General features: G+C 38.3%; 1 protein-coding gene across 1 annotated transcript in view; it reads left to right on the plus strand.

The window, feature by feature from the left end:
- The window catches only part of LOC110168858 (dystrophin), a 184,188-nt gene that overhangs the window by 40,660 nt on the left and 117,037 nt on the right, over positions 1-26,491 (plus strand). The window contains 12 exon segments of the mRNA XM_020934382.2: positions 579-729; positions 1,582-1,757; positions 4,404-4,539; positions 4,878-5,027; positions 5,122-5,274; positions 5,346-5,447; positions 5,817-5,937; positions 6,069-6,286; positions 6,376-6,493; positions 6,602-6,807; positions 7,676-7,830; positions 8,710-8,899. Of these exon segments, the coding sequence (XP_020790041.2) occupies positions 579-729; positions 1,582-1,757; positions 4,404-4,539; positions 4,878-5,027; positions 5,122-5,274; positions 5,346-5,447; positions 5,817-5,937; positions 6,069-6,286; positions 6,376-6,493; positions 6,602-6,807; positions 7,676-7,830; positions 8,710-8,899 (1,876 nt within the window).

Consider the following 26,491-nt stretch of genomic DNA (forward strand, 5'->3'; position numbering starts at 1 on the left):
TTTGAAAGTTTGTAATAGTTAAAGACCAAGACAAACACACAGAAAATAGAAAAGCACATTGTCCTTGAGCACGCAACAGTTCCTCAGGCATAAACAATCCACAAACAGAGTAACCTTGATTGTTCTGAAGTCTTTTGGCTACAACAGTCTTCATTTGCTGTTCTTAATTTTGTGTTTATAGTACATGCAACTATAAATGGTAAACTAATTCTGCAGATTGCACACTAAACAAACGCATTTTGGCTGTGAGCACAGTTTCTTCCGGTCACCACAAAAACTAATTTTCTCAGCTTGTCTCTGACTTGATTCATTATACCATGTAGTGGAGAGTGGAATGCACCATCTTGATAGAATCTTGTTTTGATTAGGTATTTAAATGCAATCAGCCTCTTCCTGATGCGGGCACAACACAGGTCAAAGCTCTAGCTGTTGACAATAACATTTGTGATTGACTTGGTTGTATCCTAAGGAATTCTATATGTATCTTTATTATTATGTTTTATGCATGAGGGAGCACTGTTGATTATAAATTAGTTATCTCTTAATATTATTGGTCTTGTATATATTATGTATTCCAGGACATTTGACCGAGCAGTGGAGGAGTGGAGGCGTTTTCACTGTGATATGAATGACATGAGTCAGTGGCTGAGAGACACAGAGGCCTTTCTGTCTGAGAGTGTCTGTCCTGATGGACAACTCGACCTGGACATGGTCCGGCAGCACCAACAGGTCAGCAAGGCATCATGGGAAATCACGCTATGTATATTAATGAAAATATGCTGCCAGATATACAGCTCCTGGTACACTAATCTTATGCATTTTAGATACACTTAATAACCACACCATACTCAATGTAATGAACAATGGGAAAAATTTGAGATAAATTTGGATAAATTATGTTTGATTTCCACTGTTCCAATGCAACTGAACAGACTCATTTCTTGATTAGGTAATAGATGAACATGAGCACTCTAAATTACAGTGTCAATTCAGTGGCCTTAATTTCAATATGATTTATTTTATATTTAAACACTTTATTAGACAGAGCGGCGCCATTAACTAGACTTAACTTTTTTTTTATTTAAAGCAAGCTTCACAATGTAATGCTTTGGTGGTAGTGCTTTATCTGCAATATCTCAAGGCCAAATAAGAGTCAGGTTTGTGGAGATGCCATCCTGCTCACAATATGGATGCATGTATTTCTCTGTTTTTCAGTACAATAAAAACAACCAAAATGAAAAAAAAAAAAAAAGCATTTAGTCTATTTTAACACGGTTCAAGTTTAATATTTGTTTCTTTATTTAGAGCATCATGATTTGATCATGATGACTGACCACTGACTGTAACAAGATATACAGATATTCTTACCTGTTTTTAGAAAGAAAATTTGTCATGTTGCCATTACCTTTAATTTGCCTGACAATGCCATCCTAATGGTTTAATAGCGATTGTATATATAATATACAAGGAACTGGAAAGATGGCATTCTCAGGCAAACCTTTAATAGCATGGGAACTGTGAACAGATCATACATTTGGCCCAGTGTTTACCACATTTTGTCCTTGTATTATTATTATTTAGGAGCTGGAGGATGGAGTTGCGAGTCACCAGGCAGACCTCGCCGTGCTCAATCGTACAGGGGAGAAAATAATTGAGCAGTTGTCCTCCCCTGATGGTTCCCTGCTTGAGGAGAAGCTACAGATTCTGGGCCAGAGGTGGAGAGGCGTTAACCGGCAAATCCTGGACAGACAGAGAAGGTAATCATGGAAGTGTGACCAAAATGCTATGGCCTTTTCATGCTGTCAGTTGAAACCATCAGCCTATAGGTTAGGTTAGTTTATTTGCCATTTGTAGAAAAAAAAAATGCTTTGGAAAAACATGTGTAAAAAGTGCATTACAGATGACATATGACACTGTGAAATAATCAAGCTACAAAGATGAAGTAGCCATAATAGGTGCTCGCATTCGAGGCCTAACCCCAGGCCTGACTCCAGGGTGGGGCCCCGGCTGCGCCATACTGGGCGACGTCACGGTGCTCGATATTTCTAAGTTCATAAGGGTGCTGTGAACTGCTCTTAGTTTGCCCCGTCACCTAGGACCTGTTTGCCATGGGAGACCCTACCAGGGGCATAATGCCCCGAGCAACATAGCTCCTAGGATCATTCGGGTACGCAAACTCCCCCACCACGGTAAGGTGGCAGTTCTTTTATATGAAAACATTAATAACAATAACAATAAACAAATAACAAATAAATAAATAACAATAAACCAAAAATAACAAATAAATAAATAACAAATAACAATTAATAACAATAAACATTAATGAAAAGGTAAGAAGGGAAAACATTCACACACATTTACACACCTTAGCTCCAATACAAATTTAAGAATTCATACGTGAGCTAATTGTTCCATCAAACCATTTTCCATTCAATTGAATGGACGATGAGAACTTTTTAGTTCTCAAAGTACATTCAATTCTCCAGGTGGTCTAAGTGCGACGAAAGAACCTGGAAAACCATCCTCTCCTCTTCTTTCGATTGATGTTCTCTCTGCATTCCTCCTCGGCTATAATCTTGTCCTGGAGCTCCTGGTTCTGTCTCTTCAGAGCAGTGTTAGTCTGTTCTGAAGAGGTCAGAGCCTCAGAAAGCTCCCGGATCTTGTCCTGCAGCAGGGCCCTCTTGTTCTCCTCAGTGCTCTGTAGTGCACTGAGCTCATCCTGGTGCTGCACCTTCAGCTGCTCCATCTCCTGCTTGGATTTGTTTAGTTTCTGGGCGAGCTGGTCTTTTAGATGCAGAGGAGAAGCATAAGCAGCGTGGCACCACTCAATCACAGCCGTAAAAGTTCTTCTCTCTGTTTCGAGAGTGTGATTTAAGGCTTATGACTTTGCCTTCTCCTCTTGGATTATTTGGCTCTGCTCTTTCTCTCTGCCACGGAGGACATCATCAGACTGTTTCTCCACACAGAGAGCGGACCTAAGCTCTGCCACAGTTGACTCCAGGCTCACCTTCTCATCCAGTAGGGTTTGAAGTTTGGCCTGGGCCAGAATGTCCACTCTGGTCTGAGCTGCTGCATGGGTCTGGTCCTTTTCCTTGAGGGAGGACTGCAGTTTGGCCACAAGACTCATCAGGTCCTGCTTCTCCACCTGCTCCTTTTCCAGGTGCTGGGTGAGAGTGGCAATCTGGTCCTTTAGCTCTTTCTCCTGCAACTTGACTTGACTAAGTTGCCCTCGAAGTAAAGAGTTGGCAGTGGTCTGTCCCTTGAGCTCATCCTTTACCTCTGCCCTGACATCTTTCATTTGTTTGTCACATGCAGTGGACTTCTCCCTTTTCAGACGGTGTATTTGTTTCTGGATATTTTCTGCATAGACACACTTGCGTTCATATTGTTCCTGATGGAGAGCTCTCTCCTTTTCATTTTCCTCCTGTTCCTCTCTTAATTGAGCTCTCAACATCTGTATTTCTTTCAGCAGATCTTCCTGGGAGACCTGCAGAAGATTGTCCTTGTAGATAGTCTGATCCTCTTCCTCTCGGAGGAGGGCTCTCCTTTGCTTTTGTCGCTGTTTGCGACTCGGCAAAGGGGCCCACTGCTCCTCCACCTCACAGTTGTTATCAGGTTTGCTAGCCATTTGCTTCCTGTAAAACACTGTAGATGTAGAAGTTCTCTGACGTATGTTAATAAAGGTACAAACGAACTTGCTCACTCGCTTGTCACACAGTCGGTCTTCTACGCCCTGATATGTCTACACCCAGAACCTCGGTTACCCACAAGCACAAAGAGTCAAAGCTTTATAGAATGTGATGACATCACATTCTATATCACTGCTGACATCAGTGTGATTTGGTATTATTATTTTTTGTCTATTGACACAACTAGCCAAAAGCAATTTCACACATCACATGTTTGGAGCTATAAATTCGGCCAGCCAGTTTTATCCCCATTTTGTTGTTTTTGTGGCAATATTGATTTCTTTTTAGTTTGGGATAAATTATAATGACATAACTGGGCAGAACATCTTCCCAATTAGCGGTGGTCAATATTTATCAAACCAGCTAGAGCTGATACACTTTAATTTGATGCTAGAATCGATTGGTGGTCACTGCCCTTCTATAAAACCTTACAAGTGTTTTTATTGTCCTGTGTTAACAATGTTGACCTTCCCTCTCTCTCTACACCTCTCCTCATTGTTTGGTCGATCGTCCTTATCACCTGAGTCAATCAGTGTGTAACAGTGATTTAAATGCAAATTCAGGATTAGATCTGTGAGGTGAGAAATGAAGATCTTAATCTCATGTTTATCTCCGTGTGTGTGTGTGTGTGTGTGTGTGTGTGTGTGTGTGTGTGTGTGTGTGTGTGTGTGTGTGTGTGTGTGTGTGTGTGTGTGTGTGTGTGTGTGTGTGTAGGCTTGCAGGGGCAGATTCGGCTCTCTCAGACCTGATGAGGAGGAGTACAGCGCTGGCTTCATGGCTGGAGCAGGCAGAAAATGCGGTCACCTGTCTCCCTCTCACTGCCACTGATAAGAACCTCAGAGAACTAAAGGTATAAAAGGTCCAGAGCACACTTATGTTACGTTATGGATGTAATGAGTGAGTTTGAGAAGGGGTTATGGTTTTCAAATACTTAACTTCATATTTACTTACACAGTAGCAGTACATTGACACAACACCTATTGTACAATAAAGGTGCAGTTTTATGTTTTGGGTTCAGTGGTCCAGATAAAGCCTTGCAAGCTGACTGCTGTTGTGATTTTTGGCTATACAAAAATAAATTGTTATTGGAAAAAACTGTATTGACGTATTGGATTGGTTTGAACATCATAAACATTTCTTTGAGTTTTTTGTCATTTTCTTTCGATTCTGTTCTTTCTTTCCTATTAGGCCTTAGCTGAGCAATTGGATGCTCAAAATGAGCGACTTGGTTGGTTGAACAAGCACGCTCCTCACATTCTCTCCAATCCAAGCGTCAGCCCACAGAGCAGAGACCATCACGTCGCCAAACTACGGACAATCAATCTCAACTGGAGCAAGGTAGATGTTTTAGTCAATCAATCAATTTTTTTTGTTACTAAATTTACTACATTTTTGATAAATATTCTACGTATTTTCCTCTTTCATTGTATAGGTGACCCATGAATTGCTGGAGAAGGTGCGTGAGGTGGAGTCCAATGTGCACCTCCACGCACAGTTCCAGGACCGTATGAACAGGCTGACCGACTGGGTGGTTATTACGCACCAGACCATAGCAACAAGAGGCCTGACTCCTCCACAGGCACAGGTGGGAAGATGTCTGCTAAATAAAGAAATATGTCTGGAAAATATAAAAAAAAACTTCTGTTTTTGTTGAAGGCCTTGGAGACCTCCATGAAAGACAGAAAGAGGGACTTGGAGGAACTGCTGGCGCTGTCAATCGAGCTACAGAGACGACAGCAGCTTCAGCCTCAGGATAAGGTGACAGCTTTCTGTAACATCTTTACTGTGCATCTTGAAATATAGAAACTTATGCAGGAGTGAGTCATTGCAAAGGATTTCAATAGATAAAATAATAAAGGAAGTCAAATTAGTATAATGTACAAATTCTTCAAGCATGTACAAGATTTATGTATATTACAATATGACAATTTGTTTTTAAAAATACAATACTACTTTCTAAATATCACATAATAGTAAACCATTAATACATTTCTTTCTTTGTGTTGGTACCAAAACAAAAATTCTGAGGAATATTATTTCAAAAGATATTTGTTTTTGTACAATTATATGTTTACATTTTGTGTAATTGTGGCAGACATTATAATATTTTTGATCTGTCATTTATAGAGTAAAGTAGAACAGCTGGCGTCTGATTGGAAAGCCCTAGATTGTCGTCTGAGGGAGTCTCTGCAAGCTCCCGTCTCTCCGTGGACCATGCACCCTCACGTAGTCCAACATCAACAGCTCGGTAAAATAATAGACCAAATACTGTTGCAAAAATGTCCTTGGGCGTCTAAAATTGTGCATATATTTACTGATCTTGAATAATTTACATTCCACATTTTAGCATAATGCATGAACTTGATCTGTTCTTCTTAGTATCTGCAGTACCCTCCGCTGTGCAAATGGCCAGTCTAGTTAGTGAAGATCCCCACCACCAAACCCCCCACACCCCAGACCTCGTGGCCCCCACAGACCTGAACAAGACTGCGACTGAGCTGGCAGACTGGTTGGTGCTTATTACTCAGATGCTCAAATCTAACATCGTAACTGTGGGCGACATAGATGAGATCAGGACTACCATCGGACGACTCCAGGTATAAATCATGCCAAAACTGCCAAATCTACCATAAAAACATATTCCAAATTGGTGACTGTAATGTCTATGATTTATTGTGTATGACAGGTGACAAAGAGTGACTTGGAGCAGCGCCACCCACAGCTAGAAGACATTTTCACTTTGGCTCAAAACATCAAGAACAAGACCTCCAATTTAGATGTTCGGACTTCCATTACTGAAAAATGTAAGTTAATTACCAATTGCTAATCAATGTCTCTTACCTAGAACCAACCGTCTGCCTTTGTTTAAATATTTAGAATTTATGAATAACAGCCAATAAATGTGTTTGCAGTGGAGAGGGTACGCAGCCAGTGGGACAGCACACAGCATGGGGTTGAAGCTCGGCTACAGCAGCTGGATAACATGATCGGTCACAGTAACCAGTGGGAGGAGCAAAGGAAACAGGTCACAGCCTTAATTGGACGTAACGAAGGACATTTCCACAACCTTCTGCAGCAGTCCCGGGACCCTTTGACCAAACAGATTTCTGATAACAAGGTTGGATTTTATCTTTGCTTTGTGCCCCCAGGGTCCTTCCTTAAGTCATAAACCTCATATGACCTTGCTTTAATACTAGAATAGGATTTTGTCTGTTCATTTAATACCCAGAGAGAAACTAAAACTTTATTGCATGACTATTACTGGTTCTGACAGGTTCTTTATACTGATGAAGCCTGTGTGAGAATTCATAAATAACAAGGACAGGGCCACTTTGAACCTAATATTACTTATAGATCTATGATCCATCATTTTAATTTAGTAGGATGATGAAGCACAGGCGTGGGTCATAAATGAGTCATTGTGCAGTACTGCAGCTGGCCACTAGAGGGAAACTGTGGTCAATCAAAATGAGAGCCACAAGTATGAGACCTTATGTTGGTGAAGATGAAATCTTCCATCATGTTAAGAGTAAACAATAATCATGTTCTTAATCTAAAATACCTGATTTACCATGTAATCTTGTGTGAAGAAATATCATGAAATACTGTCAAACCACAGGACAATTCATTGGTACGATTGGGACTTGTACTGTACTTTGTAACTCCAATAATTTAGTAGTTAACAACAATTACATGGTGGCAATTATTCAAAATTACATGCACAAGTTAAAAATGGATTCAAAAAGTACAACTGCCCAAAAAAAACTTCTCGTTTAGAGTAACATGAGTATTTGTGAATAGTTACTTTTTATCCAGGATATTTCATTCAAATACTTATATTGTATTATTATAGTATATGTTATAGTTTTATCACATATACCTATTTCCATCCATAAAAAGGCAAGCAAAATAATGTATTGAAAGTGTGCAGTGTGGCGTTCACTTTGATTTGGAGTACACGCTCACATTCTTTTGTTGTTTTCCAGGCTTTCCTCCAGGATTTGGGGCGCGGCCAGACGATTGTGGCAGACTTCAATGAGCTGTCAAACCATCTTCTTCAGGAGTATTCTCTGGATGACACCCGGAGGATTAAAGAGGTCACAGACAAGCACAATGCAGCCTGGAATGGCATCAACAACAGGTGCACTCTCACTCTATTCCCTTTTACAAGAGCATAATATACAGTAGGATGAAATGTATTCAAACGCTGGAGCCTCACAACAATATAAATCACAAAGTGTAGCCAAAGTGGTTCTCAAATCGTTGGAACGGAAAAAATGAAAAGTCACAACAGGCCACAACTAACAGACCTGTCATCTAAGGCTCCACAAACCAAAATGGGGTTAAACCTGGAACTCGGAGTCTAAAAGTTGCCTAGTTGAGTTTGGATGGGAGGCATGGGTAGTCCAAGTGGTTCAAGTGCCCATATTATGCTGTTTTCTGAGCAGTGTTATAGTGTTTTTTCCTCATCAAAAACATACTGGAATTTTGTTTTGATTTATTCACACATGTTAGACTCAGCCTAAATATGCAGAATTTATGTGTTAAACAGAAAACACTTTGTTCCAGTTTGTAATGTCATGTGGTAATACAGGAAGTCCTCCAGTGTGTTTTTAAACTCCATACACGTTCACTAGAATCATTTGGATAATTTGAGTCCTGGCCAAACTCTACTGAACAAAAGGTAAAAGGTAGCTGTTAACTTGAAAACTACTGCTTCATGACATTACAAAGTCGAACAGAGCATTTTGAGCTTGGGAGACGTAGACTGACTGGTAATGCAGCATTGCTCAAACATGCGTGAATGAAAAAAACACCACTATGTTAATTTGCTTAATATAGGACCTTTAAAATGCCCACATGTAACATAAATGTCAACAGTTTTCTACAGAATTTGAGAAATGCAATCATGTTTTTTGTCATAATTTATGAACTACTTTGAAAGATGTAATAGGATGGATAGTTCTAAGTATAAATCTCACTTTGACCCTTTACATGATCTTGCTTTATGTGATTTCAGGGCAAACGATCATCAGGCACAGATGGACAGTGAGCTCAAAGGTCTGCAGGCTTCCCTCAGAGAGCTGGAGTCTTTCCTGAAATGGCTCCACGAGGCTGAGACCACAGTGAACGTGCTAGCAGACGCTTCTCAAAGAGAGGACGTGTCCCAGGACTCGGCCCACGTGAAGGAGCTGCGGAGACAGATGGAGGTAGGGGTCGCAAGTCTGGCCTATTTTAACCTATAACTTCAATATACACATACAAAGGCTTGTCATGATTACTGTGCGATATATTGCTGAAGAAAATTTAGACAGAAAAAGGATAGTATTGAAACACTGAGTCAATAACCCTAAAGCAGTATTCTCAACAACAAAATAAAATGTGCATTGTTAAAAACATGAGCTGCTGTACATAAATAGCAGAATGACAAGTTATTTATTCAACCCTGTGCTCATCTTTTATTGTAGTACAGAAAAAAAAATAACAAAATGTTCCTCACTAGACCCAATAAAAAGTACACATAGTAATACTCATGACAGGGCTACACATACTCCATAGGTAGAACCAGTGAATGAACCTCTAAATGTTTGATTCCTGCTTGCATACACCCTTTGGCAAGACACTACCCACCATGCTCAGTGTATGATGATATTCAAAGTTGATTTCAATGCACTGTTATTCTTTGGATTAAAAAGCTTTACAACAAATGTACAAATGTAATTTCTAGAAAACAGACACATTGTGTTTGTGGATAAACATCAATGACTTAATTCTATTTCAATGCATTTAGTTCATTATTGGCTATGAATTTTTTTCTGATGTGTTGAAAAGGTGCGGGTGCTTTTCTAAGAAATGTATTGTCTTTTTGTTTTCACTGAGTCTGTCTAGTTTGTGTGAAGATATTGAACGTTTCTCTTGAACTGCTTGTCCTTGAGCAAAATGGACAAAAACTGTCCTCTGTCATACGCAGTAATTTCAGTCATTTTTTCACTCTCTCCAATGACATTTTAGTGAGTATTTGTTAAAATCGCTTCCCATTAGTGAAGTGGTTTGTCGTGACTAATCTTTAGTGCATCTCAGTCTCTAGAGAATCTGAGTGTAGATGAATAAGAACTGTCAGATTGGCCACTCACAGATGGGAATGAGTGTGCAAAATTGATAGGGGCATTATGAACTATTGCTAAACTGTGCTTGCATTTAATTTTTATATTATGTCAATCCGATTAAGACAATCAAAATTATGCGCATTGACTTACCATCATTTATAATTTTAAAGCAGTAAAGTACAGTAGTGGAAGAAGTACTCAAGTAAAGTGCAGATACCAGAACAAAGAAATACTCAAGTGAAAATAAAAGTTTCACATGAATACATACATACATAAGTAAAAGTATTAAAGTCCCTGCTTAAAAATGTATGTAAAAGTAAAAAGTAAAACTATTCCGTGCAGATTTTGAAGTTTAAAAAAGCTTCAGATGTAGTGATTTTGATAAAGATTTATGCTGAATTTTATTCAGCAGAAACCATTATTATTATTTTTTTCTGGTTGTTTTTATTTGCATATTTTTGTTTGCTCAAACTACAAATGTGTTAAAAAATAAACCCTCCAGCCTTTTCAGCAGGTCTCAAACAATAATAAAAACTACTTTTACATTTAAAAATGTAGTGGACTTAAAAGTACAGATACCTGCTCTCAATTGTAGTGAAGTAAAAGTAAAATGTATCAGTTTAAAATGTACTTAAGTAAACTACAGATATCTAAAATGTATACTTAAGTAGAGTACTTAACTACTTTTACTTTGTTACATTCCATCATTGGTAAGTTATACCATACTTGTCATAGATCTTGGTAAAATATCGTGTAACAGCTTCTTCAATCTTGGCAGCTATGAAGATAAAAAAGTTTTTTTTTTTTTAAAGTACTTTCGCTTTTTGAATGGGTATGTATAGGTCATTTTTAGACATTGAAACTCCAGCTGATATATGGTTTTAGTTCATAAAGTTGATTTAGTGAAACAGGAACTCATGACTGTAAAGGACAACTGCTGTAACAGAGGTTATCCACTCAACTCTTTCATTAACACAAAATGGCTTCTCTGTTACTGTCGAGTGTCAACTTACTTTATTCACAGTTTTTGGCCACTGGCTATAGTCGCTGCATGCTTCATTCTTCTGGACAGAGTGATGACAAATACAAATTAGACACATTAGTTCAAAAAATCATTATAGACTGAATAGAAAATGACTATAACTTAAAACCCTTAAGCCATGACAATGTATTCATGTTTAATGCATGATGAGAGAACTCTAGCTGTTTTTACTTGTCATACATTTTACTGACAATAAAGTGAGCTGTTGTTTGTCCCGCTGACAAAATTTGAGTGTTTGCTTTGTTGTCTGATGAGTTAGAAGGTATTTTATGCATTTTTATAGCTGGAAATTAAATTAAATTATAACTGCAAAACAAAAGACTTCATTTACCAGTCAAAACATATTCAGTATCCCAACTTCAAAAATGTATTGTGACATTTTGTGATTTTTTTGTGATGCATTATTGAAATATGCTTAGAAATAGTGTATTTAGTTTCTATGTGGTAGATCTTTCAGTGGTTCAGAGTGTTAGTTAAGACTTACTGTTGTTGTCAGTGCTAATAAGAGTGAATGTGGTTTTCTGGTGTTCTTCCCTGTGAAGTGGAGTCGATACTCAGTGGGACAGCTGAATTGGACTCTGGAGTGAGCTAAACCTTGTCTAAACATCGAGCTCATTACAGCCCTCTCCTGTATACTCCTGTGGTCTAGTCTGTCAGTGCACAGCCAATGGATTATTTGTACTCATGTTTGTTCGTTTGTATTCACTGGTATTGTATTGTTAGACAAGACAAAGTCACCTAGAGAGTGTGCATGATTTCATCCATTATGACTGGCTGGAACGATACAAAGTAGCTGGTGCTTGTGCCTCCAAACAAGGAGGTCACAGGTTAATTTCTTGGTGTGACAAACTTGACATTCATTGATACTCATTCAGTACTTCCTTATTGTTTTTTTAGCACTATATTTTAATTTTGTAACTCTATCTTTCCTAGGCAAGGCAAGGCAAGGCAAGTTAATTTGTATAGCACAATTCGTACACAAAGTCATTCAAAGTGCTTTACAGAATAAGAAATACATTAAAATCATAATAAAAACAAATCAAAACATAAATAATCATGAAGATTAAAATTTAAAAAAGAGAGACATAAATTGGAGAGAAGAGTGCGGAATGAAAACCTTTCAGTTATATGCACAGTTAAACATAAATGTTTTGAGCCTGGATTTAAACAGCATCACAGAAGAGGCCTGTCTCACATGTTCAGGAAGACTGTTCCAGGTTTTACTGTTTGACTGTTTTAGGTTTTCCTATCCATGGGTTTCAGAATAATAAAATAAACATTAGAACCATTGCCATAGCAGATGACAATTTAAAACTAAATATTATATGCTTTAGATGGGAAATAGTCCTCAAAATGGGAGCTGGAGCCTTGGATAGTGATGGTGTTGTTAGTGTACTATCTACTGTCTGTTTCTTTATGTGTACCTGCAACCAAACAACCATTTACTATTATAGACCCCGCATCAAGCATGTAATTGATTTGTTGGCCCCTGTTAGTTGTGGCACCTAACTTTAATCAAGATAGATGGTTGAATCAATACATCGCCTTGTTATTAGCAGTATACTTGTTGTACTTGCTCTATATTCGTTCTGTGTGTTTGACGTAAAAATACCACCTAAAATGGTTAATACATTAACCATGTTGGCTTTATGTAGATCTCTGAGTACATAGTTTTCTATTCAAGCGTTTTCTACCTACATTCATTGTGTTGGTGCCTTACAGTTTTTTTCACTGATAAATGGGGCGTGAAAGGCTTTATCTTTTCTTGACCTTGTGTCGGTTTTTCCCTCCCGCTCTCTACCTACCTCTATTTTTAGTCATTATTTTTCTGACATTTTCAAGAACACGCTCGCGATTTCCTATTAATCTGATAAATCCCATTAGGAGCCTTTGCAACACAATATATAGAATGAGTCTATAGAAGTAACACTTTATCTCATTTGCTGGTACATTCTCTCTCCCCCTGAATTGCAAATTACTAGGAGCTGTAGCTGAAAATGTATTCACTATAAATCCTGGATTCACTTTACTCTAAGCAGACATCGTGAAAATTTAGTGTAGCAGACCGTACTAGTATTGCCTATTCAGACACATTTGCATATTGGCACTCTACTACCAATGGCCTTGTTAATGCACTGAATATATGCAATGTGGAAGAAAGTATTTTTAGATATCTCATATAGTAGAAATATATCTTGGTTGCAAAAGGCATCACAGGTGAACAATTTGTACGGGTGCCAAGCCTGGATAAATGAAAGGAAGGACATCTGGTGTGAAATATTAGACAACAGTGTAAATAGGAAGTTGTTTTTAATGGTCAACCAGGGAAAATAGACATTAAAGAGGCACTACATAAGTTTTCTCGTTGAGGGTCCAACCTTTTTTCTTCATGGACACATTTTACCTGCAAATTTCAACAAAATGGTATAAAGCTCAGTGTTTTTGGCAATAAAAATGTCTCTAATTGAATACATAAAAGATAAATAATAACATACGGTGGAACATTGCAGGCAAAGCAATAACATTTTCATGACACCAGCAGTTGACAGCAGAAAAGTTACACACCTTTAAATCATGTCAATAAAAATGCTTCATTGTCTACCATTCTTTTCTGGGAGTCTGGAATTGCCTCCTTTAAACCATCCCGATTTAAAAACTAAAAAAACTGAATAAATTATATGCAAAAGCAGTTGAACATCATAGTCTGAATAGAATAAACATGTTGTTAACTCCTCCCTCTCATCTCTCTGCGCTCTGACCATCTCTCCTCTCCGTCCGCTTGCCTCCGCTACTCTTGCTGATGTGTGGCTTATTCTTTCTCTCTATTCCTCCTCCTCCTCTCTCTCTCTCTCTCTCTCTCTCTCTCTCTCTCTCTCTCTCTCTCTCTCTCTCTCGCTCTTTCTCTCTCTCTCTCTTTCTCCTATCTGGCACTCAAAAGTCCAGCACGGATCCACTTCTCGTCTGGAGTAACTCACGCCGTCTCTCTCCACTTCTTACCACTAAACTCTTTCAGTTCTCTTCCCATCCTTTCTTTCTTTAAAAACCATAGGGTGCCATCTGACACGATTTGCCTCTTAGGTGGTCCGGATTGTCCCCGTCTTGTCTCCCCCCGCATGTGAGGAAGCGCGAGGCATGCCGGAGCGGAGTAGCTTTTGATTCGCGCGTTTGTGTCTGTGTATGTGTGTGTGCGCGGATCACGTCAGCTTGGGTCTCGTCAGCTGGCTGGGGGGAAGAGAGAGGGAGAGGACAATATGAAGAGCGTGGCCGGGCAGTGCTAGCATGCGGACTCGGAGCCGGCTGCTACAGACCTGGAGCAGTCTTAAGATGATGGCTGTGGTCAGGACGTCCCTGCAGAAAGTGGTGGTGTTTCTTCACAGGCTCCAGAGGATGGCTATCTCCTCCCCGCGCTACCAGAAACTCTGCAAGGTACGTCCGCTAAGCCAGAGGAGATGTATACCTGGGGCTGGGTAGTTTGGTTTGTTTGCTGTTTTTTATGGTTAGACTTGGTAGACTTAGACTCAACTTTATGTAAACTGTTTCAGTTCATTATTGAGGTTTTTATCAAGTTTTTTTTGTAACTCTTTGAAACATGGAAGTGGATACTTTGGAGTATTTGTTTTACAATTTTTACTTTTTCCTAGTTTACATGAGGAGGTCTACACTGGGATGGAGCACTTTCCACTTGTTTTGGTACATAAATAGGATTATAGATTTCGCTTATTTTTCAAGTTTTGATTTCTTTTTTAAAATAATTTTAGTTTATTAGTACATTTATTAAATGTAATATTAATATTCTTGCAGCTTTTTATTTTTTATCAAAGTCTGTTTTAAGTGAATTCTGCCATTTTGGTTAATCATAAGTGATTTAAAAAAATGTTTTGTATCTATTTTTGTTTGTGGTTGCCACAAAATGTTTTGCTCAGTGCTGTTGAGTGAAGATGTGGCTATGCACTGCAAAATCTAACATCTGTGTGGCTCTTATGTGCACTTTTTGTAAACCGCTGGAAAGGGTCTCCTACTGGGCACCCTGTGGTGGATCAGCTTCTATTTACTTATAGTGGGAGATTTTAAAGACACTATGACTTTTTGTTGTGTAGGAATAAACAAACTTTTAAAGTCAGTATGTATGGGAATTTGAAAACAAAAATTTGATTTGAAAGATCAGTGATACTTTGTTGTGGCTGCAGATCACTATGTAGATCTAGACAGAGATTTGAGACACATTTATTTATTAAAGATTGATTTTAGTGTATTCTTGATTGGAGTATAGAAGTAAGGGATTTGTAGCTCCATTGAGAAAGCTTTTTGAGATTATATATTTATATGAAACTATAACTTACATTATTTATCTGTGTTTCCAAGTGAACTACTACTTAATGAATTAGGTCTTAACCTATAGAGTATACTTGTATGATAACAAGTGCAGTTACATATCCTGACATGCAAACCTTCAGAAGGTGTTTAGCAGCCGTTTGTCCTCTACATTGATTTCCCCTCACTTTGGCCCCCTGCTTGTCATTTGAAATCTCTGGCTCTCATTGCTGTGTTCCTGGCATGGCCCTGGTCTGACCTAATCTCCCAGACCAGAGGGACCAGCTGTGAGGTCTGCTGGAGCCATAGCCTAATGCACCACATCACATCCAGATTACTGACTCTTTAAGCACACAGAAGCTAAACATAATCTGTCCACAGTCTATACATCCAGCCTCTCCCTTTAGTCAGTGTTTTCTCTGGGAGGATTTGTTGCTGTAGATTACAAACATCTGCTTAATTCCGTAATTACATGATTGTAATTGTGAGTTTTTGACTCAACAATTGTCTAAGCAGGTCTTGATTTAAAAAAAAATAGAAAGCAGCAGATTATACAATAGAGCTTTTTTTTTCTTATCAGTCTTTTTTGTATTATTATTTCTGCTCATCCCATCTCATTACTTTTTATCACATTCGACATTAAAAGAAATGAACACATCAAATCCATTCAGTTTGAGCTAATGGAAATTGTCAAAACAGAAAACTGATAATGGATTATAAACATAGAATTGTGTTCAACCTTAAAGGAACAACAAACTAATCTTTGTTTTAGCCCCAAGCTTGAACACAAAACATACCCCTCTTGCAATGTAATGCACTTTCAGGAGGAACTCTTAGCAATATTAAGTATTAGAGCTGGGCACAATGACATAAAACGACCCAAGTGTATTTTTTTTCCCCAGTTAATTTTACAGTTTTTCCTCATAAAAATTTCTTCTTAATTCTTAATTTCTTATTTCTTCTTTATTGAGCATCTGAACTCTGCTCTAAATACATGCTTTTCCTGACAGAAGATTGACTGTAAATCTCTTGAGTTCTCTTGAGCCTCAAACTAATTATTGACATATTTGATTAATTGCACAGCCGTATTGATCACAGAACTTGCATTACTGGAAGACACATCTGAATATGAGATCTGGAATCCCTTACCCATCTCTTAATCAATTTCAAATGATTTTTCTCCGAGGCTAACTATCTTATGTTGCGTCCCTACCAGTGGGGGGCATCGTTCATCCCACACTCGATTAGCCTCCCCTGGGCCACATCTGTCTCTGGCTGCGTTTGGCCTTCCCTGGGGGCACATCCGTAATGCCGCACTTGTCCTGGCTCCCTGGGGTGCGCTCACTGTCCACCAGACTGGAACGCTGGCTTCTCCATGATGGATATGCTCAGGGCTTGCACTTCGGAGTCCTGCTATTTTTTCCTGTTGCAGACCAGATTTAAAGCAGCTCACCTGGACTTTGTCCGAGTCATGGATTATGTTTAGTGCAATGTCCCAAACCTCTACTTACTTTGTCTATTCTTGTAGCAGGTTGTAGGGCATTTGGAATAGAAAGGTCATTCCATAGTTCTTTTATATGATCTTTGAGAGTACACCATAAAGGAAATATACTTTGACATCTCAGTTTTATTCATTCATGGTTTTCAAATTCCTGTTTATAGGTGACATTTTGAGAATTTTTGACATTTTTAAAAGCTCTTTTTTGTTTTATATTAATTGCTAGAGCAACGGTGCCAAGTGCTTTTCATCACTTTGAAACTCATAGATATAATGATTTATTTAAATCTATTTTTTAACAAAGCCATTTAAATGGTGCTGAAGATCTTATTTAAAGCTGCTCTATGTAATTTCTCTTAAGGAAGGTTCATCTTCATGGAGATGTTCCACAGTATTTAAATTGATCTGTCTTCATGGAAACAATGTGTTCCCACCAGGCCAAGTCACGGGTCGGACCTGTAGCCCACTCACAGAGTCCAACAATGCTTGTTTTCATTATGTTTTTGTTCAATAAAAACACCTCCCACCAGAAAAGTTACAAATTATACCGCACATTACAGGAATAAAATAAATGAATAATGGATCTGAATCTATTTGTTTCAAGTATGTTTGCATGTATTTCTTCAGTCCTCATTATATTGTAGGTGTATCTTTAGAATCCAGTTATTTGATGCAGCACACAAACAGTTTCTGCGTTGCCAATTCGAGTGATGTGGTTTAATGAGCCTGTAGGCGATTACAGAAATGTTACAGTGCTCCCTGAGGCTTTGTTAGTACGTGCAGTCTACCATCACATTCACATTGCCTTTAGAACGATCCACTTAGAAGTAATCTTGACTCTAACTACGCCACGTTTTCTGTTTCTTCTTACGACCTGGCTCAAACTCTTGTCGACGAATGCTCGCGGGGGAGGGCTTTTTTATTGGTGAAGAGCACTTGGCTGGTTGTTCCATTTGGAGACAGTGGGACCATTTCGAGCACTGTCCCATCTTTCTGACTATAATCACTGGCTGAGAACTGGCTGAAGGCAACTATCTCTAGAGAAGTGTCCTGCTACTCTCATTACCGTGGCTTCTGCTTCACTCTGCCAAAGCTCTTTTTATACACAGTCCGCTAGTAGCACTGTGTTGTCCCGCTGTTTGTCTGGCAGCAGCAGAGGCCCAAGGGGTGTAAACTTGGTCTACCTTTGCTCAGGGCGAGCTCTAGCCCCACTATGGGTGACTCAGACCTGGCCAAAGTCCCAGCCGACCTGTCCTTGAGCTCTGCGAGGGTCCTGCAGGGTATAAGCAGTTTTACATGTAAATGAAGGAGAGAGAAGGACTTCCGATGGGCAATAGCACTGATTTGAAGAAGCACTTAAACAATGATACACAGACTAGACCAGGACTGGAGATATGTTTTATTTCAGGAAAAAAAATGATAGTACCTCGAGGAGTTTTCAGTTTGCTCAACTTAATGTGAACTTTATCTGAACAACTGAACTTATGCTGACAGCTGATGTTTAATCCTAGTTTTGTCTACAAGAGATTTATAAATGCTTAATATTAAAAATATGGCTAATCAAATCACAGTATTCAAAATAATAAAAGCAGCACTGCAAGCAGGTAACAAACCCCTCCACCACAAAAGTCAGTTCTATGGAGAGACAACCTTTCCATATCGGGGTACATGTTTCTCAAGGTTTCTTTTGTGCAATTAAAACACCTGTAAAAATGAAATATAATATCTATTTCAGTCCATTTTCTGGATGAACTCTTACGCTGTGGGGTTCTGCAATTGGTGCAGCCCCACTAGGCAGTTCTCTGTTACTATTATTGCAAGCACTGACCATTTGATGATAATATAATCTGAATCTGTACACTCACTGATCCACATCTTGCTTGGCCTTAGACGTCATGGAGTATAAAACACTACATTTACCATAATTTAATACCTTGAAAACAAGGACAGACTCCTTGTTTTTCACTCCTACTCTGTACAGACTGCATCGGCTCTCACATCCAGTAACACAATTTATGGAGCCACTAATGCATGTTTATATTTGGTGCACTATAGTCGTGTGCACACTTCCATTAGTGGCTCTTAGTGAAGCTGAACATGCTGATGCTTGAGTACTTTATCTTCTTACAGTATAGAGACTTGATGAGGCAGAAAATAAGAACAATCAGCTCACACTAAAGCCATACGGATGCTTATTTATCACTATAAAACATCAGCTATCCTCTTCATCCTTGTCTGTGTGGGATGTTATAGCCAGAAATCTAGCCAAAAAAGTCAGCAAAATATAGCATTTTGGTGCCAGCCCCAAGCCTGGATAAACAAAGATGATTCCATTAGAAAATTCTTTGCAAAACTAATTACTGCTTATAATTTAATGTTCGGACACTGAGAAGGTTAAAGGGGCAGTACCATTTTTTTAGGGTTGCCTCCTTAGTTGCAGTCCAGAATAATGTCTCTCTTGCCAAAGAGTGCTACTTTGGGATAGTGATCAATAAAAATTAAGAGTTAGCCAAAGACAGTGACAGTACTCTTGCAACTGTGTAATACTATTCAACTGTCCAAATAACTTCCCTTTTGGATCAATAAAGTTTGTCTATAGAAGTGATACAATAAAAAAACATCAGGAAGGTCATCTGGTCTACTACAAAATGCAAAATTATGACTTGCATTTTGAGAATTTGTTGCATAATTGTCAATGATTAAGAAGCTAAGATACTGAAAGTTATATTTTGTTAAATAAAATTTAGCTTAAAATCTTTTATTAGGTGCTTATTTATTTACATGGATACATTTTCTCAGCATGGAATTATCACGCTCCCCTTTTAGTACTCCACACACCCTTTCTCTGTCTCTTCTGTCAGTCTCTCAGTCGCAGTTTGAGATCAGGGTGCAGTCGGCGAGGTTGACCCAAAGCGAGAGAATGAAATGAGGAGGTGCTTTTGCGTGCTGATATTTCTGTTGCCTCTTGTATTCTGTATGTGGCTAGCACTCCGGAGGGCGGGGTTGTGCGCGGTGCCCCCTGTCTACAGCGGGCACAGTGCTGAGTCAGGGCACTGTGTTTGTGTGAGTGTGAAGGTTCGACCACTGTGGAGAGCGACAATATTACAGTCTCAGATGGGGGCCATGATTACACCTATAATCCCTCTCTCTCACTTCTCTCTCTCCCTCTTAGTGGCCCTTTTGAACTGGCCTCACAATAGACATTACCTGGCTTGGTTATTGATCCATGGAGACATTTTCTAGATGCAATTTCTTTTATTTGATTGTCTTCAGCGGTATCCTTTTTTTTTTACTGGTGGATTAGAGGACTATCTGGGTTTTCAGATTTCGGTAAAATGGCATGCATATAAGAAATATTTTGTTTATAGTTGAATGTACTGATTTGAAGTGTACACAAACCAGTTGTTGGTAGTAGTTTTAGTTAAGGATATATCAATCCAGCTTTTTCAGTTATGATACAGACACTTTGACTTTATATCCAATATCAACTGATACCATTGTAGGGACAGAAAATGGCACTTATTTTCTTAAATCACAGTTCACGGATTATACAACAGGTCCAGTTATTTTGATGTAATTGGAATTTAACCTTCAAATAACTACAGAACAGAATATGGAGGAATAAAAGATGAAACATTATGAGACATTATAGGACAAAATCAGACTATAAATAGTCTTATTACATCCAATTAAAGGCTCAATCACAGTATCACCTTAAATGGAGTTATGGAACCAATACCCAATCCAGCTAATTTTTCAGTATTTGTGCTGATATTCGATACCAGTATTGGTGCAACCCCAGTTTAGTGAGGGTAGTAGCTGTAGTAATATTGGTAAGTGTGGTAATATTAGTTACAGAAGTAGTAGTATATTTGTTGTTCAAGTTGAAAATGTACCTGTGTAGTTTTACCTATACCTGCTCATCTTAAAATGAGTGTATTTTTCATGTATTTTCAGTTCCTCTAAATTAGTCATTAATATTTGTCAAAGTAGTGACACTCAAGGAAATAGATGTATTCATTTTGCTATTTCAATTTTGTGTCCCATCCTTGCGTGTGATTGTTGAATATTTTCCTCACAAACAGATCTGTCAATTTCATTTTGTGGCATTGTTGTGTTGAAAGCTGTCCCAATTTCTCAATGTTTTCCGCAGAATACAATTTGAAATCATTAACCACAAGGAGTTGTGCTTTCCACAGATTTGGCTCAGCCCAGTCTATTTAAAATGACTATGACAGGTTGGACAAAACATTTTATGATTATATTTAAGATTTCTTTCTTCCCCAGTCTGGCTATTTTTTAGGTTTCAAATTTTACTTCCTGGTTTATGTCCTCTCTACTTCATGTAATTTTCAACATATTTTTTAACTTTTCTTCATAAATTGCATGCTTCTCGGTTGGTGTAAAACTATAATTTATATTTACAACAGGGATTACAGCACCAAGTTAAGTAGAACTTAGAGAAATATTCAAAACCTCATCATACGTACTTTAAACCTGAATCCCATTTCTTTTTTTAAAAACTTCTCTGATGAAGGGAGTAAGCGTATGGCGGTGCTTATATCACCGCTTGCTCTATTTATGCCCTCATCTGCTATTGTGCATGCCACTCTTAAATCATTCATGGTCTCCCTCTCTGCTCCTAAAACCCTGAGCCTGTACTTTCACAGATGGCTTACACGCACTTTTGAGTCTGCCCTGACACCAGCCTCAAAGGGGATCGTTACAGGGCGCCAAAAGATCAATCTGAAACAAAATTGTGTTACATCAAAGTTAGAGGCCTCAATTACAATGTGCAATGTGTTTAATCATTTGTGTAAGCTTAGTAACTATGGGGTGTGATAGAGTGCAGTCTTGGATTGGCTACGCTACAAAACTATATTGATTTGAGTATATTTCACATGAGAAGTAAAATGATCTACCAGTGGAACAAGTCTTTTTGTAGATGAAATAGGAAAATACACATAGTAAGGCTATGTTGATATGATGACGGTCTGAACAGAAGACGTGAAAGTGGCGTTGTGTCTTTTTATTCCGCGTTTAGACAAGTTTTTTCGGGAGGAAATCTGCGTGCACACGGTGACGCAAAGGTGTGGAATTCAATTGGGTATACTTGTACTTAAAGCAACAAGAGCATCTTTGGACATACGGAAGATTTCACTCCACACAGTTTCATCAGCGACTCCTTTCACAAAGTTGTCCCACCCTCGACTGGTTCTCCCAGGTCTCGTCCAAAGCCATCTGGCTCGCCTGCGACAAACTAGTGCATGCAGAATTTGACAGAGGTAATTTCAGATCCTTCTCTGTTCACTAATGGTATATATGCACATTCTGTACGTTTGTTGGCACATTTGTTTCTGTATACTGTATGTATGTGATGTAAACGCGTACATGACGTGAGCAGATCTGACCAGTGTTTTGCGTCTTGGGCAGTGTAGATGGAAACGCTACGGCGGAGTGTATTCAACTTTTCCACTCTGCAGGGTGGGTTCGGGTTTTTGCGTTTGCATTTAAACGGCATCATTGTCTAAATGAAAGGCACTTCTGATAAAATATTTTGTCGTTTTACCCACAAGCATTCGTGTAAACAAGCCCTTACACTGAAGATTAGAAAAACATTAGGTAAGTTTTTACCTTATGTAAAAAATAAGAAACTAAATCATACAGTATATTGTTTGAACTAAGAAAACAAGACATATAGGTAGTTATGCTCATCAAGTGAAATCTACTCAAATCAAGTTAAATCTTCGTAATTTGAACTTACTTGGATATTACTTTTTGCTGTGTATTTATCTGAAGAGACAGTGGCTCAGTGGATAGAATGTTCAGCCACCAGTTCGATCTCAGCTCCCACCAGCACACTATCCTTGTGTCCTTATGCAAGACACTTCAGCCAACTTGCCTGTGTGTGAATGTGGTATATAAATAATTGGTGGTGGATGGATGTGCCGTTGACGCAGCTTTGTTTGTGACGTACATACCCCTGGTAAGAAGTAAATCAATATTGCAATGTAAAGCGCATTGAGTGTTCCAAAAAGGGCGACGGACACTTTGTAGCTGATGTCCTCAATGTTCCCTAGAGGTATGAAGCTAACTGAAAACATTTTAAAGTAAATAGTGTTATTGTTAAATCACAGAACCTTCACATTAATTTCTAAAGCTGATTATTTTATGTCAGTTACTGAAAATATTACAGATTTTTTTCAAACATGCACATTTTCCTTGTCATTTTTCGATTTTGTTATTGCAACAATGTATTAAAAGCATCTTGGCACGTCAGTGTCAATATATTCCCTTAACAACGTATCTATGTAAAAGCTGCAGTGACCTCGGACTGAACTAAACAGAGAAACACAGCCAAAAGATGCTATAGTATAAATAACTGCTGGAGATATCACGAAAACAGTGGAGAGATGAAAAATAGTATATATTTTTGTGTTTTTGTGGGAGGAAGCGTGAGAGACTGTGTTGACCTGAGCGGTAAACAAGATGTAGAATTGAAACAAAAACAGTGAAAATGGTTTGCGCTGTTATGTCATCAGCAGATTAAAGATAAACCCAGTTATATTTAGAGCATAATCTGCAAGAAGCAAAGCAGGAGTCAAAAAGTCAAACTCAACTGCAAGAAATGAGCAGGGAAAATATACTGCATGGAGTAGACTTGGCTATCATTTTTGAAGTATAAAGTATTTAGCCGCTTCGTGACATGTCAAATCCCAGTTCCACCCAAAAGGATTTCCTAAGACTGGCAGGTTCAGAAAGTCTGCAGTTATAAATAAAGCACCGGTAGTATAATGTTGTAACATCCACTCCTGCTGGTTAAGGTCAAAGGTTAGTGGTTCAATCTCAGCTCCCTCAAGTGAACACTGTTGTTGTGTCCTCAGGCAAGACACTTAATACGCCTCGCCACAGTGTCTCCATACACTGGTATATGGATGTGTTTGAATGGGTGAGTGGTTTCTAGATGGAAAGTGCTCGGAGTGACTTGAAAGTAGAAAAGCACTATGTAATATGAATGGTTAAGTATAGCTATAAAAGAGAGGAATTTTCGCCAGGTATAGTGGAATAATGACTCAGTGTTTTTACATTGCACAAGTAAAAGCATATAAATAAGACCTAGAAAATAAGAATTCGAGCGTTGATTGAGTAGTCAGATTCAGATGGCTGGGAAACTGGAGTAAGTTGAGGAGTGTTATAATACAGTACTGAATATTATTTTAATTTCACTGTAGGCATGTTTAAAGGGCCGATATTATGCTATTTTGTGATTTATAATGTTGTTTCCTCATCACAAACATGCATGGAGTTGTGTTTTATTTCGTTCAGATATGTTTAAGACATAAGTCCTGCATATTTAGGCTGAATTCATCTCTCAGACAAAAACACTATGATCTACTTTGTGATGTTATGTGGTAATACAGGAAGTTTTCACTGGTTTTAAACTTCATACACTTTCACTAGAATCATTTGGTTAATTTCATACCTGGATCTGCCAGTCTGTACTGAACAAAAGGTTAAAGGTAGCTGTTAACTTGAAAACTACCACTAAATAATATCACATTGGAGCATTTTGAGCTTCAGAGATGTAGCCAGACTAATAATAAAGGATGAATGAAACACACAAAAACACCTCCAGGTATGTTTTTGATGTGGTAACAAAATTATAACATGGCTAAAAGCTCACACATATTTTGCATAATATGGGACCTTTAAGTATTCCCTATGTGTTCATAATGGCATCTCTGCTTTCTGTATGCTGGCTATTTTTGCTCTATCTTTAACATGCATGGAAATAACATCAGAGAAGAAAATCAGTGTACAAAATGCAAATGTTATTGAAAGAAGCCAACCTTAAGCTGTACCCTTGTAGCCTGCTCTCTCACATCTGCACACACACATCAAAGATTTCCTGAGCGTTTGGCTGCACTCTGCAATCCAATTAGATTTACTACAGTGCAGCCAGTGTGGGTGTCCATCGGTCTGGCATTTTTCATTGTAATCATCCCAAAGTCTGAAAAAGAGATATTGTCCATCATTCCCTGGAGGACATGGGACTTGGTAAAGAAAAAGCAAGGACAGGCAGTCAAAAGAAGAACATGTCCTAAAAACCTAGTCCACATGGTACCAACTGAAAGACGCACATGAAGAGTTTAAAGACGTAGACTTTAAAAAGGACCCCAGCTGTGCACAAATGCTATTTCCATCTTCAAAGATTCCTCGGCCTGGTTGAGGTCACTTCTGCCATTGATCAAAATTCTCCTCTAAAGTATTTTTGTAGCATGGACTACAAAATCATCTTTTTATTTAGTACAGGGTCACCAGGCTGGTGTTGGTTTGGATAGTTTTATGGATTATCATTTGTTAGTTTACTAAATGTGATTCACTAGTTATTTTAACAATTTTGTTTTTTTGTTCAATACTGCTTTTGGATCGTTCCTCACATCACTGATTTACCAATATTTTCATCTTTTTGCTTTTGCTTTTTCGTGAAATCCGCTCCCGTCAAATAGAAAAGAGAACACAAATTTTGGAGTTTTGACTGTATTATATTAACAAACCAAAATACAATTGTAAAAGGTAAATCTATAAAGTAGTCTGACAAGTTTGACTTTTGACATTACCTTTGCCATTCCTAAGTTTGATTATTACAAAGCTGGTGGCATACTAGAGGAGTGGTAGTGTATAAGAAGAGGTCAGTATTCCTGATTAATTATAAAGTTGTGATAGGTCTTTTGCCTGACCAGCCAGTCCCTTGTACATTCTCTTTCGAATCCAGAAGGGCCTGGAACTGAACAATAGAGGATGAAATCCCCTGTCTAAACATGAAATGACCTCTCAAATAAAGAAAGGAAGAAGAAAAAGAATATCTCCTCTCTCAAATTCTTGTATAGCTGAGAACAAAACTATATAACTTCTTTTATCTGTGAAAAGTAGTAGTTTGGTTCTTCGATTGTTGATTCTGTAAAACAATCTGTGCTGTCTTCTGTGTTGTTTTTTCCCCTTTTTTATCTGTAAGCAGCCATGTTTGTTTTTGATGTGAACAAAGCTTGCATCTCTCTGATTGGTTAATCTGCCTGTCAATCCACTCGTCTTTATAAAGTTTTGTCATGGAGTGCACTTCCTTTCTTCCCACAAAGATCATAACAATAGAGTGTGATATCTCAGTCATAATGTTGTGCTTAATGAATGGAGCTCTAGAATGACCACTCGTGAACTCGTAATTAATTTAATGCTTCAAATTAATGTTCACAGTCTGGGCATAAATATTTGTCCCTGTTAAAATCCTTTGTCCTCATATTGATTACCTCCCAGCGCTGGTCTGCATGTGCAACTTTATGGCTGCTAAATATCATTGGGATTAGTGCTGGGGGCTTAATTAAAAAGCAATTACCTTTTGGGCAACGCTGACTGTGCAAATGAAGCACAGCCCACAGAACTACCGGAGGATTAAAACAATTGTTAATTAGTGAAGAGTCAGTGTATTCCCCTTTACCAGCTAATGGCTCCTGCGTGTTTGTTTACAAGTTTAAAAGGGCAAGAGATATACTAATTCGGAAAGTCTGGTCATCTCTATTAGTTTAATTCTGTCACATGGGGCTTTCAAGTGTCCATTCTTTTTGTAATGTTTTGTTTGTTCAGTCTCCCTCTGTGAATGATGTTGCTCTTAACCTTGCAAGCCCATTTTTATCTTCTTATAGGATTTCTTTGTACTACTTTGATGGCATTACTCCACTAGCTAACTGCGTAGGTGCCATGGTGCCAGCAAATGTTTAGAATCTATTAATTAAAGCCCTGAAAGGACCTGATTTTTATCTTGCTTAAAAATGTGAAAAACATTTAAAAT

This window comes from Boleophthalmus pectinirostris, unplaced genomic scaffold (assembly GCF_026225935.1).
Source record: "Boleophthalmus pectinirostris isolate CB_2022bp ecotype Guang Dong unplaced genomic scaffold, ASM2622593v1 HiC_scaffold_13, whole genome shotgun sequence".
NCBI classification, from domain to species: Eukaryota; Metazoa; Chordata; class Actinopteri; order Gobiiformes; family Gobiidae; genus Boleophthalmus; species Boleophthalmus pectinirostris.